Genomic DNA, 20,071 nt, shown 5'->3' with positions numbered 1-20,071 from the left:
AAATATAATATAACCTCAGAAGGCCCAAGTAAATAGCAGGAGTAAAGACTTGGTGAACTTCCTGGAAAAGTCTGTTTTGTACGAATCGAGGCTGACTGCTTGGACAGCTACAGAGCAAGCTGGACAAGCTGTGTGAAGCTGGAAAAGGGAACTAGAACAAACAGTCATTTTTCAGGGAAGAAGCACTGAAGAGAATAACCTTAATATGAATGACTTTAACATACCTGGATAGGTTCTTGTTGCTTAAAAACAGGACCAAGATCAGGCAGAATGAGCCTGATGTATTCTTCTTTGGTGCATTCCTCAGCAATTAGTAGAACATTAGGCAAGACAAAGGGTACCATATCAGGATTCACAAACTCGGAGGTCAAGCAAGGCAAAATTCGCTGAATTATAACACGCTAAGAGAGAGAAACAAGCATGCATCACATTACACCATGCTGCTACTGTGCCAGCTCAACAGCTTTTTCATTAATCTGATGTTAACAAAGAAAAAAACCAACAAAAAAGATAAAACTTCCAATTTTGAACATACTTTCACCATACATTTAAGCTAATCTACACTGTTCTATTTTTCTAACTTGTCTCTGCTTGCACTCAAGACACAATTTGAGACTACAACAGCTATGAAGGTCAGTAAAAACTTATTAACTGTACAGAAAATAGGACTTTAAGTCACTTATATGAATTATGAAAACTTCATTCTACATATTTCTTTTAGAAAAAACTTAATAAGTTTTATCACCCAAGACCTCAGCCTTTCACTACCTCACAACCCACTGAACAAGCTCATAAACCTAACATATCTTCCTGAAAACTCCAAGTACATTCTCTAAGTGGGATTCAGCTGACAAAATACAGATAATTACTGTGGATGCCTAAGGTAGAGACAGAAAAGCTTAAATGCTTTAAAAATCATTAAACAGCAAGGGCACAGTCCATCTCCATAATAACATTTTACAGACAGAAAAAAGTGAATGCCCTAAAGGCAATTTGTGGCTGTCTGAAGTTAGCTGAAATACTATGAAATACTAATACATCTATGCCCAAATTCTAAGCATCAAGAATTTCTGATCATAGGAAATAGTTACTCAGTTAAAAAGATGACAATGTTAAATCTGAATTTTGCACTGTGTAGTTCAAAATTCAATTCAAAAGAAAGAAGTTTAATGCAATGGTTGAAAAGCTCATCTATTCTACCATGCATTAATCTAATACTATTTCTACATCACATATGCATTATGTCTTACATAAATATGAGAATACCACAAGAAAAAGAGTCAGTCTAGACAGTGTCTAGCACTACATAGGAGAAATGTGGAATGACAGACATCAGCTTCTGAGGTTTCTGGGTCCTGCCAGCACGAAAAAGCCTTTAGTCTTTTGAGGGAAGGATACTTTGCATCCTTCAACATTAAAGTACTACCTCGCTATAAAGAAGTTGAAGCAATCCTATAAACAAACTCGGAGAAAATAGGGCAAGATGATTTCAAAGAGCTAATGATAGTGTCTGGGAAAAAAAGCAAAGGCCTTGGAAGTGCAGAGTAAGTAGATAACCCCCTTTCAAAGTGAGATAAACTACACAGAGGATATACAATGATTTTATAGATAAACTAATAGCACAATTTACCATTTCTTGTTTCTTGATTTATCAATAGGTGAAGAGAATCTGCATGTTATTCTCCAACTTTCCTTTCTTTCCTGCTACTTTATTCTGACAATCTCATGACAGTTTACTATGGTACAATGCTACATAAAGTTCAGAATTCTAAGATTAAGAATTTTAATAGATGTGTATGCATTTTTAAACTATTTCAAGAAGTCATACTTACATACCTTAGGCAGCTTTGGCAGAACCTTTGGTAGTCCTTTAAAAAACTGTGATTTCTGAAGGTTATCCCTTTGAAATAATGAATCAAAATACTGAAGTGTCATTGCTCCTACATCATCAAAGAATGGTATCTAAAAATAAGATCAACACTATTAGAAAGCTTACTTACACTCACATAGTTGTATGTTTACCTTCTCAGTGTACTATAGTAAACTTTTACAATGAAGTGTCTGCAACCTACAATTAGAAAAGTAAACATTTACATACTCAGTAGCATAATATTCACAGACAAAGGTTGATCATTAAGACAATTTTCCGAGCATTTTAAATACGTATCTAACTTAACTTATTGTATAGGTAATTTTTTATTTACAAGAAGAAAATTTAAAAAAAAAAGTAAAAAAACAAACCAAAAGTTCTCTAGGAGTAACTATGCTATTTAATATTACAAAGGTTTACCTAAAAACCTTCCAGATCTAAGTACCATCCCCAGAATATTATAATGTTTCAACAAGAATTTATATGCAATAGATGTCTGATTACACAAATTTATCTTCAGTGTTCATACATGCTTGTAAAAAGCTACAATGGATAGGATATAAACGATCTCCCATGTTTGCATTACTTCAGCTGCAGCTCTAGTTGTCAGAAAAGAGGGCAGAGGCCTTCTTAAGTTTTGTGTAACAATGTAGTTTTGTGTAACAATGTAGTTTTGTGTATATACATAGACCAAGCTTATGAACAAGATTATGAACATTAACAAAGATGAGTGGATTATCCTATTGCCTTGGTAAATCATTAATACTGACACAGCTGCTTCATCATTAATGAAAGAGTGATAGAAATGCATGGTGAGGACAGGGCTGTTTTTATCTAAAATCCACCTGTGAATATTCAGCTTTCAGCTGGTAGTTGAACGAAAAGAACAGTGTATATCTCAAACCTACAGACACTGTAATGCATTTGAAAACCTGCATGAGTAAGAGTCCTCCTCCTTTCTGCTAGTTCCCAGGGAAGGATATATCAAACTTTATGGTCCTGCAGCGGTTAGAGAGAGATCAGTCTTTCTGACTATTCAGACATCTGTTTTCAGTTGAAAAATTTGTGTAAAATGAAAGCATATAAAAACATACAGAGCAGTTGTGCTGTCAGACAGAATGAGAAGTTGATAGGAGTAGGGCAGTAAAGACAGCAACAAAAAAATCTTTCAGCACCTACTTCAGGCTAGTCTGCAGTGTAGGACTTAAATTCTGCATTCCAGATCATGTACCATGAGAAGTCTTAACTAAAAGATTGTGCAGCTCTACAAAGATTAACTTAACCTCATTAAAAAGAGCAAGGTAGATTTTCCCATGCAAAGTTCCATATTAGCTTGCACCATGCTGGCCTTAATTAACTGCTTAACTCACATTTGTTATAATATATATTTAGCCCTAATATCTCTATCCTACAATTCAAGAAAGCAATAAAATGGTGTTGTATTGAATGAGTACTCTAAATTTTGTTTCAGCACACACTTCTTTCATATTAAATGTTGGTATAAGAGCAATACTTGCCACCAGCTAACAGTATCATTTCCAAAATAGATGTTTCTTTTAAAACATTTCAACCAAAAAGATCAGCAGGGAAAAAAAAAATTCAAAAAAGCTCTATTATTTCCATAAATTAAACATTGTTTTCCCTTTTTCCTATAGCTACCGTATTTTCCATGAACTGACCTTAGTCATTTGATCTGCATCTGGTCTGACCGCTGGAGCCACATTTAAGAGTAGCTTTACATGTTCACGCACCTCCTCTGGTATATTCTGGAGAGTACTGGAGCTTAAACGGCTCAGCTGCATAGAAATTTAAGCATATGTACCATGAAATCAGAAAATCCTGTATGTAACTATTTCCAGTATACATTAGCACAATAATTTGTTTCTCATACTGGTTTCTTTAACCAAACCTTTGATAACATTCCCTTCCCCCCTTTCACAACCCATTTGCTCCTGATCCCTCATAGTTTCCCTTCTGCTTCTCAACAGCCCACCTGTGTCCAACCACATTCTCCTGTTCCCAGCTTCTAATTGTGTTCAGGTTACTGAATAACAGAAAATCAGTATTTTTAAAGAAGTATGTCTTATTATCTGAGGTCTTTTTTAGATATATAAAAATCCAGTACCTATGGTTAAGGCAGTGGGCACCCAAAGAAGCTGCAACAAAAGAAACTTGCACATGATCATATATTACCTCAGTTGTTCCAATTAACTTCATCTGTGAATACTTACAGTCCACAAAGAATGTGAAATAGCTGATAACTGAATGGCTGCTGACTGATAAAATCACTCTAAACTCATCAATCTCCACAAGCCCTATGCTGGTAATTCATTGCCTTGTGTTTGGCACTATTTGCCCTAATAGGTAAAGCACTTATCCCATAAGACCAGTATTCAACGTGGTTATAGAGAAATCAGCTGAAAAACAAATCCTCTAGCTGGTAAAGTTAGTACATAAATTTCCCTACACATACTTTCATTTTCCATATTTTGCTTAGGATTTTTTTACTTGTGTCTAAAATATTTAAGTTTGCTTTAAAATAGTGACTTTTCAAATATGAAAATAAATGTACAATATTCATAAATAGATACCTGATCGAGTTGTCTACTAAAACTTTTATAAATATCCTGTTTGTTGACCTCAAAAATTGGTTTCCCTTTATTAAACACTGCATACATAACAGCTCCTAGAGAGTACATATCACTTGCTGTCTCACAGCTCACAGAGAGAATGTATTCTGGTGCCAGATATTCAGGATTTGGAAGACACAAAGATGGCAAGTTTGGATCCCATTCCTTACAAGGGAACTTGGGCTATAAGAGAACCAAAAAAAAAAAAAAAAAGAACTTATTATGAATTTTTAAAAAACTAATATGAATTTTGAGTAGCAGCAAAAAATAAAGTTTTAATCCCTTCAAATCATGAAATAGAAATGGAGTAAAGCAGAACTAGTGAAAATCAATGGCTGTAACTCAGAATGATTGGTTCATGCAGTAAAATCTGGACATTAGAAGAACCGTAAAGCAAACACAAAGGCACTGCTGTAAGGAGAGAAACGTGAACTACGACAGAAATTAATTTGAAGAGGTAGCAACGAGGCACTGAATGGATGTAAGAGAAACATGCACAGTTGTGCATGTCACTGAACACGCAGGTTAGCAGAATCACATGCACTTTCAGCCTTTGTCTGAAACTATCACTAGCCTATTCTGACCTACTGAGCCAAGTCAGGCTTTTTCTCTGATGATCCAAGGCAGAACTTCAATGCAGACCTGTGCCATATATTCAAACTTTCTGCCAAGAAAATACAGATGTGAATATTACATAAATGTATTGAAATGCAAGCTCAAGAAACTGGTTTCAGACAAAGATCTGAATATGAAACGTACTAATAAATAAAAATATAAAGATGGATCTAGTACCTCCTGTTCAGATGGATTTGTTGACTGGATACAAAAATCAAAGCCTGTAATTTTCCACGCTCCGCTTTTATTCAAAATTATATTTTCAGGAGTAATATTTCCATGGACCATTTTCACACTGCTATGCAAAAAGGACAAGCCTTCAGAAACCTGTTAATAAAAGATTTCAGGTTAAATATTTCCGAAGATGGGTTGTACAACACCTACAAAAATGTCTGTCATATCTACAGCCTTATTTCCTGTGGTCATGGTTATACTAACAAATTAACTAAGAAGCCATTTTTCATCATTGATTTTGGGTTATGTTTTAAAAATTATGTAGAAGGAAATTAAATACAGATGTGGGTAAGCAGCAGGTGAGATTACTAACGCTGGTTAACTACCAAAGCACGAGTACAAAAATGTTTTTTGAAGTTGAACAAAATTTCCACCAAATAAAATCTGCAAGCTATTGCTCCTCCACAGAAGAGGAAGAAAATATTCACGTAAAGAGGAGACAGTCGTAGAACTAACATTTATACAGAATATAAAAATTAATTCATTTCTTAATTTTCCTTATCAGAATAACCAAAACCAGCAGCAACTTACAGAGCCTCCAGTATTCACCTTCTCTTATACTTACAATGTTCAGGTCATTATCACCTTTCTCTTCACAATTATTTGATTAACTGTACACAGACATGGCATTTATAAAACAACCATTAATAATAACAATACATGAAAATAATAAAAATAAAAATGCCACACCTGAAGCAGACCATATTTAGTCTCCACATCATAAAGTTTGTATTCTTTAATGTCGGATGGTACAGGAGAAGGTAGGTTGTCCCAGCTGCCAAGAACATTAGCTAAACTTGCACACACTGGTTCTGTACAAAAAGCCAAGCAATCTCTATAGAGAAAATAGATTAAAAGAAAGTTTTCTATAAGTGATGTAATACAACACATCTTGACTATGAGCAACCATGAAGGTACCATATTATACATTAGCAGAGACTCCGTGTTAACCTAAAAGCATATTTTATTTCAGGCTTCTAATCATTGAACAAGAGATTTTATATATGCATATATCTACGTGAAATGAAAAGAAAATATTATAGTACAGAAATCAGCTTACGTCATTGTATTCTCTAACATCAACATACAACACTCATGATGCACACAGCACTTCACAAAAGTTTTAAGAAAACTATACTTTTTCCTGCTCTGATCCAAGAAAAACAAATATTTCTTACTACCATTAAACCCTGTAAAATCAGGCTGTTAGCTGTGCCTAAAATTGATATGCCTCCTGATTGAAGCAATGCTTAATGTAGTCAGATAGTAATCAGAGACGCACACCACTATGCTTGTTGTATGAACTGTTTCTCTAATTAATTTATCTACTGCTTTATTCCTGAACTATAGGTCTTTTTAATGGATCTGTGTTAGCACTGTTTAAAAAGCACAGATGAAGCACAAAGAGCAGAGTGGTTGTAACACTGTGCTCCAGAAAGTCAAATTTTGAAGTCCTAAAAACAGCATGCATCAGTTTCACAAAATTCATGTAAGAAAAAGACTAACTTGTTTTATATATTTCCATTCTTCACCCTGTTCTGAACAATATTGGAATATTGGAAGCTACAATCAGTTTTTTTATTTTTTTGGAGAAAGCACTGTGTGGATGGTAACACAAATCTGGTCTGAGAATGAATATTTTTCGTGCAAACACATTGCATTCAAACACTGCACCACCATGAACACAGAAAACCAAGACTGAATAACACAAGCAAAGATACTTTTGTGAGTAATGTAGCTACTGGCAAGAAGGCAGAAGCCTAACCTTTTGTTTATTCCTTTAAAATAATCACAGAAGACACTATGTTTCAGCATGAATCTATCACAAAGTTTTTAAATATCTCAGTAGATTAGCACACTTGCTCTTTGAGGTAAAGGAAGGTTGATGAAATATGCAACACTCTCATTACTCATCCAGACTAAGAGCGACTTTAGTTTTTTTCTGATGCCCTCCTGAAGGAAAAAAAGAAAATCAAAATTCACTGATTCATAAGCCTCAACTAACCTGACTGAACTGTAATTGCTTTGCCACCTTCGCACCATTCTGCAGACACCATCTCTTCCACTTCTCTGTTAACAAAGCTAGTGCTGCAAACCTCATTCTTTGATTAATCACCAGGAAGAATCGAAGCACAGAAAGACAAACACCTTCATTTTTAATCTGATTTCAGCTTTACCGTGGAGCTCCTCCATTTAGTATGGTTAAGGCATCGATGGCAGAAAATACTTACAAAACAGTTATTCAGTACTTTCACAACATAAACACTCCAACTGCTGTTGCTTTGGGGGAATAGAAAGATGGCTGCTCGGTTTTTTACTTCAGGAGTTAATTAAATAAGGTACCACATCAGAATAACGGAAGGATGGGGCAAATCTAATTAAAGCAATTTAATATTGTAGGAGCTGTTATCTGCCAGGCAGTGCATCCTCCTCAACAGTTCCCTGAATAATATCAAAATGACATTCTGAGTAACAAAATAAAAAGAAAACAAGTTACAAAGAAAAGTAATGGCCAAACACGCATATGCTTTGGGAAAAACTACAACAGATGGAGTGTCTATGAAATTAAATATCTGAAACCCTTCATTCTTTGTGAATGGTTTTACAATTTGGCTTTTTTCATGCTTTTCTGTTACTGGAAGCCAAAACAAGCTGTAAGTAAATATATGCTATATTAAATGTTCAGTATAAATAAAAATACACATTGCATACATTCTATAAATGCATGTAATATTTATATATAATAATATATTTATAATCAACATAATTATGTTGAATACCAAATATATGAAACAGAAGCAATACATTAGCAGTAGCTACCTACATACTGGGATCAAAATGGTATAGCCTAGAAATACTTACTTGGTGCAGATACACCAAAAGCATTCTTTTGCACCACACCACAAAAAAAAAGAATAAACTGTGCAAGCAGTTCAGCACAACTGTATGTTACTTTGGATCCACCAAAAAAAGACCAGCCCAGAAAGAGCCCACTATAGATGTCTTCAAAACATAAGCACTCCGCAAACACCTTCTTCTAGTCTAAAAAAATTATCAGTCTTCCAGTACACTTGTACAGGGATATATACACAGTCTAAGCAAATTTTCCTTTCATGAACCCCACAAATCTCTTACGCCAGTTTCTGGCACAGCAAGCAGCTGAGTAGGTTTGGTCATAGTGATGCCCCTACAAAGAGCTTATTGAGTATGAACAGTATTCAGACCAAAGCAGAGTGTTACTAAAAACTCATGAACAAGAACTCTGACAGAATTGCAAGATTAATTTTACCCAAAAGGCTTAAATTGTTTGCAAGGAGAATACCAAAGCCTTCTTATCTCTCCAAGGTATGAATCTTACCATCTTCTTCTTAACTGTAGAATTTAGGAAAAAAAATACAAGGTTTCTGTCTCAACTGAAACACCATGTCAATTTTAAGTGAAAACCTTGAGGTATATCTTGGGATATACAACTCACCTGCATAAATGATGAATGAGACAACCCTAGGCCATTAAATTGGTTATGATAATTTACTTACTACTGTGCAATATTGACAGTTCTCTTCAATTAGCAATTCACCTTAGACTTACACAAGGAGCAGACTAAACCAAATGACTTTAGTACAGGAGGAAAGATATATATGAATACGCAGTTGCCATTTGATTCAATAAATCTTTCCCAAAGTAGGCACTGCAGAGATAAAGAAGTATTCCCACGGCTTTCTCAGCAACTAGAAACCAGTGTCTTTGGAAATATGCAGGTTAATAGACAGAATAAAAAGTGGACAAGATCGAAAAGTAATGTACGAGACTCTTTATTATGCCCTACTTAGAAAAAAACTTCCTTAGAAGAAGTTGAAAAGCTTTGTGATCTTCCTCAGTAGGATCAGCTTTCTACTGTAATGTTAAATCTTCATTTTATGTATCAGATTTTAGTGTGTTCTTATCACTATAATCGAATAAAAAAGGTGTAAAACTAACCTATTATTGTTCCTAGTGACCAATCTTATAAAAATCAAATTAACACTACAAAGATACAAATCTGTCTCCCTCATTTGGTATCTGAGGATCTTTTAAATGCATACATGCCACAAAGATACAATTTGCCAACAGTCCCTAATCTCGTAAATGGAAAAAAATAAATGAACAACCTTTTAAAAGAAAACAAATTTAAAAAGCTCTTTAAAAGTGAAATTAATTGAACAACTAAATATCCTTGCTGTAATGGTCATGTGTAGTCCTCCAGATGCAGCTGGACTTAGATCACGCAACAGATTGTCAATTAGATTCACACCAAGGATGCATCCTATGACTTGGTGAATATAGATTTGAGGATGAGGAGAATACCATTCTCACATGAGTAAATATATTAAACTTGAACCTCATCAGATGTAAGTGCTGAATGTTCCAGACTTTTTATATTGAACAACAAAACAATAATTAAGGAAGTCTGTTCTCACCTTTACTACAGCTTACCTAGATTCTTCCAATGGATGTTGAACAGTAAGCAGTCGAGGGTGTCGAAGCCTCGTTAGCTGTTGAACACCTCGTTTCAAAGAATCAATAATCTGATCCTTTTCAAATTTTTGATACTTGTCTATTAGCTTCTTATCAAACACGAAAACAGCCACTTCCTAGAAATAACCAATGAAATTCACTCAGTACATAGCACAACCAAAAATAAAACCTATATGAAATTAGGGACATGCATACTTTTTTAAAAATCAACAGTACAATCCCATCAATGCAAGAAGCTCTACAATATATATCTGAAGAAAGCCCTACTCTATTCTCAAGGAAAGAAAAAGAAGTATTGAAGTTTTGCAGATTTCTATCAACAAAGTCCATGGCCAAGGCAAAGAAAATAAATAGTGCAACCAGACTTGCTGATTCTCAGTAGCCTGTGCTCCATCGTTTCCATTCTAAGCTCCTAATGTACTGTTCCCAACAACAAAAGGCAACCAGGGCCACCTAGTCATGTAATGCTTTCCCTTTTGACTCTGAGAGGAAGGCAAGCCACACAAAGACTGCAGAAACACTGAGTATATGTGTTGCTAAAGACAGAAACACAACTATAAGGCATTTCTAAATAAAAACTCTAAAAGCTGTGAAAATGTAATGATCTAACAGCACCAATTCATCCTCCCTATTTCACTGCATGCTGAGGAAAGATGTTAACAATATAAAAAACATCAAAGCACTGTAGTGGTGGACGTCAGAGAAACTCAATCACTCTTTTCAAGGAGATTTAGAATAGCGTACAGTATTAACAGCAGAGACTTAGCACAGGACAATATGGAAGGAAGAAAAACCTACAAAATGCTGAATGACAGCAGTTTGCCATCTATCCTATGATTCCAGTGACAGGGTGCTCTTGTGCAAAAGATGAAAAGTAATAATGTTGTTAAAGACAAAGCTGTAAACAAAATCAAAGGAGCGCTTGATTTTAGAAATTTTGTTTGCTTTGCCTTTTATATTTCTTCTCTATTTTACCCAAATGCACTCACACATTTTTTTTAATGAATAATCAAATGCCACTCAATATGAAAACACATGATGTTTTACCAAAGCCTCCCCCACTGTGCAAAGCAAAATAGTCTCTGAATTAAAATACTGGAAAGCATTCCAATGTTACTCTGGTCTTTTGCCAGAAAAGATTTTCCTACAGCTTTTTTCTTTTTTTTTTTACAAGTTTATTATTAGACAATATTTCTCTATCATGTTAACTCTACTTTCCCATCAGTTTGTTTCAGTCACAAAGTATATGTTACCATTTAACATTTGAAATGAATTTGCCCTCAAAGTCTAAATAATAGAAAGCTTCAACTACAAAAGTACTATAGCTGAAATCCACAAAGTTGATTTACCTATATGTAGCACTATGACAATAAAAACTAAACCTGACTACAATAGTCCCAAAGTGGAAGCCATTATCTCCTTAATTCTACTATTTTTTACAATCAAGCCAGCATGTACATCCTGAAGTAACTTTACCCTACGTATTTCCTTCTGATTGCTCTAATTGGAAAAAAGGACAAATGCCACACTATGCCAGAAGCACATCAGTACATTCAGATTGCATAAGCAAATCCATAATGGGCAGAAGCACATACTGTAAAGTAAGCAATGTGTTACTTCATGTAACTTGCTGTATAACTGGAAGGTAAAACCAGAAAGACTCCAAAATATTTCAAATAAACAGCAAACAACACCAAACATAAGCACATAAGAAAGTAATTTCCTCGCATTCTGTTAGGTTATTATTCAGTCACCTGTAAAGTAAGCAAGAATAGATGAGACATATTTAAAATATATATGCAGAAAAGAATACTATCATATATCTGCTGTCACCAGAGATTGAAGCTTTGAATTTTTGTATATGTCACAGCATTAAAGTAAGAATCAAATTAATTCACGTTTGGAATTTAAACTTCAGCTGCTGACTGCCATTTGTTCTGGGAAACAAACATTTCAGATCAGCATTGCTGATGCAATACTGAAACTCCAATCTATCTATTTTACATGGCTACAATGAATTAAATTACTACTTGTGTTGTAAAACAACAAGCAGGGCAATTAAGCCTTACATCCTCTTTATTTGATTCCTATACATAAACAAACAAACATGCCAAGTACTTGTAGCTCCAAGACAGATACACACATTTGCAATACAGGAATTGCATGCAGCATGTGATGCAATTTGAACAAGGATGTCAAACGTTTGAATAAGGATGTCCTTGATCAAACGTGATCTATTTGAACAAGGATGCACAGGAAGTGAATGCAACTACTTGGAGTACAACAGCCAGCCTCTTCCATACTGCCCAAACAGCCTTCAATAGGCCCACGCAAAAGAAATACAAAGTAATGCTGAAGAACAGACACGGCAGAACAGAGTGTTTTGTCCTGACGGATAGTTCTCTTTTGCAATATTCAACTGAATGTTGACATGATGTTACCTAACTGGCAATATTAATAATGAATGGTAATTGCCAGCTAAAATTCTCTGCAATAGAACTGCCGCTGTATTTTTAATGACTGATGATGGCATACAAATGTACAGGTGTTAGTCAAGGTTTACAGAGAGAATGCAGGTTCAAATATGGTAACATCTGAACTAACACTCTCTAAAATCAACAGTCAGGCACCCATTCAAAGGCTTGGTAAAAAAAGAACAACACACAACCTATTCATGGGAATGGATTTCCACATACTGTCAGTTGGGCAGAGTGAAAGCAATTACAACACTCCATACTCTCAAAGCTATGCCCACTACAGGTCACTTGCTTATGGAACATGGAGATTGTATAAAACCTATCAAAACCTTCAACATTATTACTGCACTGTATGATTGAAGAAGACCAAAAAACAACACAAAACAAACACAAATTCAGCACATTTGATAAATTCAGTAAGCACTATGAGTAAAATTGTGTCACGGCTAGACAGATGCATGAGAAACATGGTACAACATATGCTTAACGTTATGCAGATTCTGACACACATCACACAATGCCCACACAGTATTTATTCTGCATACTATACTTCTCCACTAGCTACCATCTGACAGGCTGTATAAATGCTTACTGAACTATGTTACTCTGACCATTTCTTTTGGCACATCTGCAGCAAGCTGATTCATTCTGCAAGTGACTTCATATTACTTCAGCATCAGGTTTAACTGTATCTTCTACTTACTCAAAGAATATTCTATTTTCTCCCCAAGTTTTAAAAAGATATTTCACATTTGTCCCAATCAATAAAATTATGTTCTATAGCACCAGCTTTTAAACTCTGTTTCTCATAGATTCACAGAATCAATTGAGTTGGAAGTGACCTTAAAAATCATCTAGGTCCAATCCTCCTTCCCCTTGCAGGGCTGCTATGCACCAGACCAGGATGCCCAGAGCTCCATCCAACCTGGCCTTATAAATGCCTCCAAGAATGGGGCATTCACAGTTTCTCTGGGCAGCCTGTGCCTCACCATCCTCTGAGTGAAAAATACCCCCAAGTATCTAATCTCAATATCTCCTCTTGTAGTTTAAAAAAATTCCCCCTAGTCCCCTCAGTATCAGGTTGTGATAAAAAGGAGGGAGACCGACTTTCAAAATTCATTTTAAGTATCAGAAGACCAAAATGAGGTATCCCTGGAGTCTTCCCCAAGCTCAACAAGCCCAGATCCCTCAAACTTTCTTCATAGGAGAGGTGCTCCAGCCCTCTGATCATCTCTGTGGCCCCTCCTCTGGATCCATCCCAACAGCTCCACATCTTTCTTGGGCTGGGGGCCCCAGGCCTGGATACAGCACTCCAGATAGGGCCTCACAAAGGCAGAATAGAGGGGAACAATCCCTTCCCTTGCCCTGCTGGCCACCCTTCTTTTGATGCAGCCTAGGATACTGTTGGCTTTTTGGGCTGAAAGCATGGACTGCTGGCTCATGTCTAGCTTTCTATCCACCTGAACCCCAAGTCCTTCTCCACAGGGCTGCTTTCAAGGAGTTCTTCTCCTAGTCTGTAGTTGTGTCTGGGATTGTCCCGATCCAAGTGCAACTCCTTGCACTTGGCCTTGTTGAACTTAAGCAGGCTCATGTGGACCCACAGGCCTCCCTGGAAGGTATCCTTTGCTTCTGTTGTATCAACTACACCAATCAGATTGGTGTTTCACCCTCAAACTTTCTGAAGGTGCAATCAATCCCACCATCTCTGTCATTACTGAAGACAAACCTTCTTCCAAAGCCACAGTCCCACTTTTATCTATACATGCAGCTTCAAGTGGAGCCAGAGTACCTATACTAGTGCCCTAAACTGTAACACTTTAAGGCAGAGTTACTTCTCTGGCAACAATACTGGTCTGAAAGTTGCACAATGAGGCAGAACTCACTTCCTACACACCCTCCTCCACTATGCAATGCCTGTCTGCCACTGTATCTCATTTCTTAATAACATTTCTAACCCTTCAATTTGTGTGTCAAAGCAGAACAAAAAAATCACAGCCTGTTTTACTGAGATCAAATAATGGCACAGTTCATGATCTTTTAACGCTGTAAAAAACCAGCATAATTGTGCCCCAAAACTGCAAAGTAAACTAAGCTGGAGAAATGAACTGTGTTAAAATAAACAAACAAACCTCATCCTTCTTGACAGATCAGTTAACTCAAATCAGTTCTTGATCTTGGTCCTGAGCTGTGTGCTATGAATACAGAACCACTTCTTCCAGCAGCAAAGCTCACTTAAGTAGCTGATAACATTATATTGAAATAATTTTGGGGTCTTCATTTTTACACCCTTAGTATTTGTCTGCACAGCTGGATTTTCCTTCTGAAAATCATTTACCAAGTGATACCTACCAGTCTGTTATTTAACACTTATAAACATACGTTGTTACTTGACAACTCACCTGCTTTGTCGATTTTTTAGTTCCATTAAATATCTTCCAGGCAAGACCGTTACCACCACTGGCAATATGTCGACCCACATCAAATTCCCGGGTAACGGGATTTCCCATGACTGCACTGGTGACATCGGCTGTTACCTTTGTAACAGTACTCTTCAACTTATTCAGCATGGACTCCATTGTGTCAACTGTACACCAATGTACTACCCTAAAAAGACAAGAAAAAAAGGCTTGGTAGTCTTTTAGAAATTCTGTAAACAAAGACAAATGTTGAAAATAATATTAAGGTCCAAAACCAAAATCCATTAGGATACAGGAGTAACCATAAAAAAAAAAAAAAGAATAGTGAAATATAATTTCCAAGGTATATTCATACTGAAAACACATATTTGCGTGCACATGCCTGGGGCTGTATGTCCTTGCTACTCCTCCTCAGAAACTGCTGAATCTGTTGATCACTCTTCATAAGATCTATCAAAGCAATTGAGGACTGAAAAACTCAACCATTTATTGAAAAGAAAAAGATGATTGAATCCATTAGAGAATCTATAAACTGCTCCTGTGAAAGGAAAGGTTCACAACTTCTATATTAATATCAATCAGCAAAACCAAAGGTGAAGGAAACCAGGCTCCATTAATTCAGTGTTCATGGAATCAGACATTTTCTGAGGGAAAAGACTGCTCACACTTGAGGGCCAGCAAAAGAATAATTTCTATTATGCAGAAGACAATTAAAAAAAAATCAAACTGTTCTCTCCTACATCATGACTAACAAAACACAAGCTCAAAATTTAGTATTTTACCCATTAGAATTTCTGACATTATTTGTCTGATCTGAGTATTCATGAGCTGATCAGCTGCTGTGAAAGTAAGAAACAAGAAACTGCCTGTTTATGCTTTTTTCAACAAGATTGTACACGTAAGTTTATTAGCATAACCTTGTAAATTTGAGAGCTAAACAACTGTGGTTCCTTACAGTTTAGTTCACTTTCCTCTCCCTCTACTGTGTACTTATCCAGTCTCCTAAGTTGACATAATTAGTTCAAAAAAAATCTGATTTCTCTTTTCTGCCAGAGAAAAGTTTGAAGGATATGCCACATTTATACAGTTGTCTCTCGGATAATGGATATATAAGAAAGAATGGAGACAAGAAAGAAATAGTGAGAGAGAGAGTGAGAGACAGGCATTCATCTTCTTTATCAGTATATGCAAAGATGAAGAGAGAACGCAAAGAGAAATGATCTCCTGGAATCGGTATTATACGGCATATTTTAAAGAAATATTGAAGAATATTTCTTCATCCCTCCCTTCATATAAGGTATGAAGAATGTTAATGTCTTCAACTTGAAGAACAAACCTAAGATAACACATTAGCAAATATGCTGAAATATAGCCTTACTCGTTCTATACTCGATTTATTGGATTATAATTTATGCAAAATTACCTTGAAAAACAAAGAATGTCACTACTAATCAAATGGAAGAGACCAGAGTCAGTTGTGATAAAGATGTTTTCCAAGTCATGGTAATGAGGACAAAGTAAGGAGAAGACAGTAACAAGTAATCCAGGGAGCACTGGGGCCAATCAGCCCCACCACACACCTGATCTATTTGAACAAACTAAAGCTTTTCCCACTGCTCAGGTATCATAGGGCATTGTTCTGGTCTACACAGATTATCTGGAATCTAATCAGATATGCATTCATTACAACATTTTCCATATTCAAGGCAGAGATGGAGTTTGTTTCTTCTCCATGGTTCCTTAGTCTCACAAATCTGTAGTAATTTATCTTTGGCATCTGTGTATTTCAGTCAAACTTGACTGAAATTGATCATACTATTCAGACATGCAACCTTTCACCCCCTTTCCTACAAGAGAAAATAAACAAAGTAGGCAAATTTTCTCTTAAAAGAAGAAGAAGAAAAAAAGTAACGGAAGAATTAATTCTAGTGTAGATGTTTGGAGCAGAACTAACCTAGTTTTAAGCAAATCCTAGATCTTAGCCCAGTGCTGGAAGCATCACTGCTATGTTGCCCTATACTGATTACCGTTGCAGTTACATTGCATTTTCAGTAGACTCCACAGTGAAATGTAGAAACACACTCCTACTGTGACTCAATAAGCGTTTCTCCAACAGCCACATCTGATGAGCACTTTCCACTTCTGAAGAGAGTACCAAAATCAAAAATTCAAGAAAACGTACTATATAAAAAAGAGATATTAGTATAAAAAAAAAAAAGGAAAGGCATCAGCTGCACAGATTTCAATCTCACACTCAGCTTTAAAACTGGAAATAGCAGTTATGGCTCCAACAGAACCACTCAGGAGTAGAACCAGATATGATGCGTATGCAGGATGAAATGATAATGAGGCACTGAAACTGAGTAGTCTAAGTACAGTGAGATAAGAATAATTATGTACTTGCTTGGTACGTATTGTTTTATTGAGAACATCTGGAAATAAACTATAGAAACATGGAATTCCTTTATTAAATTATATTATTATTTGTAAGTGGCATTTTATAACACTAAATCAACTTCATCAGTTATGCTATGGACAAACGCATGCAATTCTTAACTGTGCAGCCCAAGACCAAACAGTTATTAGACACTGTCTAATATTCCTTTATAAATGTACTTTTTATTAACCTGATGAATAGGTGGAAATAAGGATCACAGAGTATTCTGAACACAGCGGTAGGAATCTCTGGAACTTTTTCTGCAGCTATGTTATGGGACAAACTCTCTATATTAAAGGACTATAAAATCAATCTTAACAAGTTTAAAATAATCACAAATCTCATTTACTTGCTGTTTGTGTTTTGTTTCATTCACTCCCTACCGACAAGTCTTCTATAGTATGAATGCAACACATTCTTCTGTTGCAATTCTCAAAACTGGAGAGAAGTTCCACATAATTAGCTGCAGAGATAGGATGAAGGAAACGTGCACATGCATGCTCACGTTCCTTTGTATAAACCTGAAAGAGAGCTTCTCTAGCCAGACAGTGAAAAAATGGTGTAGCATTCATTAATTCAGAACTGCCCTCTACTGTGGGTGACAGACTAACTATAGTGAGATGGCTAGAAAAGCCAGTAGGTGAGGATGTCCACAACATCCAGGTGTCTGAAGGGTCAGGATTTAGCAATCCTAGCAGGCCCAGTCCAACCTGTTCATCTCTAGCCTGACAGTACACAGATCACTGATTTGTTCAGCTAAGGGAAAGGAGTACTGAGAAATGTACTCCTCGATAAACAGCTTTGGTTTTAAGTCTATCAAAAACCATTTATGCATTTGTAGAAATCCTCATGTCAACATTTGGACTGTGTTCCAAAAGAAGCTTATTTTCTTTTTTTTTTGGCTCTATAAAAATGATTGCTATTATTGATTTCAATAAGAACATTTACATCAACAAGGACAGCGTACTTTGAAAATCCAGGGGAAAAAAAAAACACAAAACATTCTGTTTTGAGAAATAACTGTAATACCACAGACCTTAATGTTACTGACCATACCTGAAACGTAACTTCAGTTCTCAACTGCAGGAAAATGTTTAATTGTTCAGTTATTCTATGACTGAACTACTATTTATAGCAGAATTAACAGCCACAGGGCGACAAAGCAAGTCTGTTACCCGGAATGACAATTTCACCTCAAATTAAAAGGTAACAAATGAGGAAAGTACAAGATCTTATGAGTAATAGTGCTCAGACATGTAACACAAGACATGTAATTACGCTTAAAAACTTTGCTTTTCCTTCTGTTTGAACACAAAGGGTTACTGATAACGAGTCCGTGACAGCAAGAGCTTGATAAGTACACCAAGCCTACGGAATCTGGAACCAATCCTAAAAGGAAATGCAGCATTTGCTTAGGGCATCGTTTTCATGAAGTCCCCTCACAACTGCGGGTGGTCTTTGTGCCGGTACACATCAGCAGAAAGACACCGGCAGAAATGCATGAGCACAGTGACGGCCCTGCCACTGTGCGAGGGGAGTAAGCAACAGCCCTCACAGTAACAAGAAATGAAACAAAACACTGAAAATGCTGAAATAAAATCTGAAATAAATCCCCAGAGTAAGTCACCTTCACGGCTTCATTTTTTTTTTTTTTTTTCTTCTAGCATTTTGGCGCTGAACTGCAGCTGGAACCTTAACAAGAACTGACAGAAGACGGTTGTGGCGGTCCCTCGTTAACAGGAGAGCCCTGACCTGAACGCCGCACAACCGTCGACCGCCTCTCGCGGGCCGGCCCTCCGCACCAACATGTCACTGTTATTTACAGCCAGAGCGGACCCGCTGCGGAACCCCTCCCCGCAGCTGCTCCGGGGCGGGAGCGGCTGCACTCCGGCCCCGCGGCCCCTCCCGCCCCGCTGCCGGTGCGGGCCCTCCCCTCGGGCCCGAGCGCCGCTCCCGGGACGCGCACCCGCAGCCCCCGCGGCCCCGCGCAGCGGCACTAGGCCCCGGGTGGCCCCGCGGGGCCGGGCCGCGCCTCTCACCTGAGCCCGGAGCGAGCCGCTAGCGCGGTACCCGGCCGCCCGTCGCCCCGTGGGCCCGGAGGACCGGCTGTCAGCTAGCTCCGGCGCTGGCTCCGTCCCGTCCCACTCCGGCTACTCCATAGCGAGAGCCAGGGCGCCGGGAGAGGGACGGCCTGCGCGCGGCTCACTTCCGCCCCGCAGGGGCAGGGCCGAGGCGGCGGCGGAGGGAGGCGGCGGGGGGCGGGAAGTGATGCGCGCGGCCGCTTCCGTTATGGCGGCTCGTTCAGCTGCGCGCCTCGGGGGTCTCTTCAGGCGGCGGGGCGGGCTGTGAGGGGCCGCTCGTGCCCGGCCGAGGTGCGGTGCTGCGGCTGTGAGGAGCAGCGGGGGTCGCCCGAAGAGGGCGTAGGATTGTCAGCGCCTTGGAGATCTCCAGAAGTCGGCTGGACGTGGCCCTGCGGTGGCCCTGCTGGAGCGGTGGTCAGAGCTGAGGGCCCTGCCAGCCTTGTGGTTCTGGGGAGATGGCAGTTAAATTGGGCGAGAAATAAGCCAACCGCTTTGGTATGGCTTGTTGGTCAGGCTGATGTTCTGGTGTGGTATTGAGAGCAGAGCATGTGTGGGATCGCTACCAGCAAAAACTTCCTCACTTGTATGTAAAATCTGTTGCTTTTCTTCTGTTGACTCTCCCCAGTGCGTGTGAGTCAGTTCACAGGACATGCCTACCGCCCTCTGGTGAAGAACCTGTCCCTAACCCCACACCTGACCCTCCCCTGTTGCAGCTCTGCGCTATTCCCTCCTTTGCTATCTAGAATAGTCTGGCACAGTAGCATAAGCTTAGGAATAATTTTGTTCCTGTTCATA

The 20,071-nt window shown here is 37.9% G+C and overlaps 1 protein-coding gene across 4 annotated transcripts in view; it reads right to left on the bottom strand.

Annotated features, from left to right (window-relative positions):
* The window catches only part of SCYL2 (SCY1 like pseudokinase 2), a 34,947-nt gene extending 15,535 nt beyond the window's left edge, over positions 1–19,412 (bottom strand). For 2 of the 4 annotated variants that reach the window (XM_015284733.4, XM_015284735.4), the window contains exons 1-9: positions 19,235–19,412; positions 14,741–14,945; positions 9,823–9,980; positions 6,040–6,184; positions 5,293–5,442; positions 4,462–4,683; positions 3,550–3,666; positions 1,837–1,962; positions 225–401 (exon numbers count right to left, since the gene is read on the bottom strand). In XM_015284733.4, the coding sequence (XP_015140219.1) occupies positions 225–401; positions 1,837–1,962; positions 3,550–3,666; positions 4,462–4,683; positions 5,293–5,442; positions 6,040–6,184; positions 9,823–9,980; positions 14,741–14,917 (1,272 nt within the window). In that variant the 5' untranslated portion in view covers positions 14,918–14,945; positions 19,235–19,412. 4 annotated transcript variants of the gene reach the window in all.
* Positions 19,413–20,071: the final 659 nt, after the last annotated feature.

Source organism: Gallus gallus, chromosome 1 (assembly GCF_016699485.2).
Source record: "Gallus gallus isolate bGalGal1 chromosome 1, bGalGal1.mat.broiler.GRCg7b, whole genome shotgun sequence".
NCBI lineage: Eukaryota > Metazoa > Chordata > Aves > Galliformes > Phasianidae > Gallus > Gallus gallus.
Note: the sequence above shows the minus strand (reverse complement) of the source record. Positions and strands in the feature narration are given on the sequence as shown.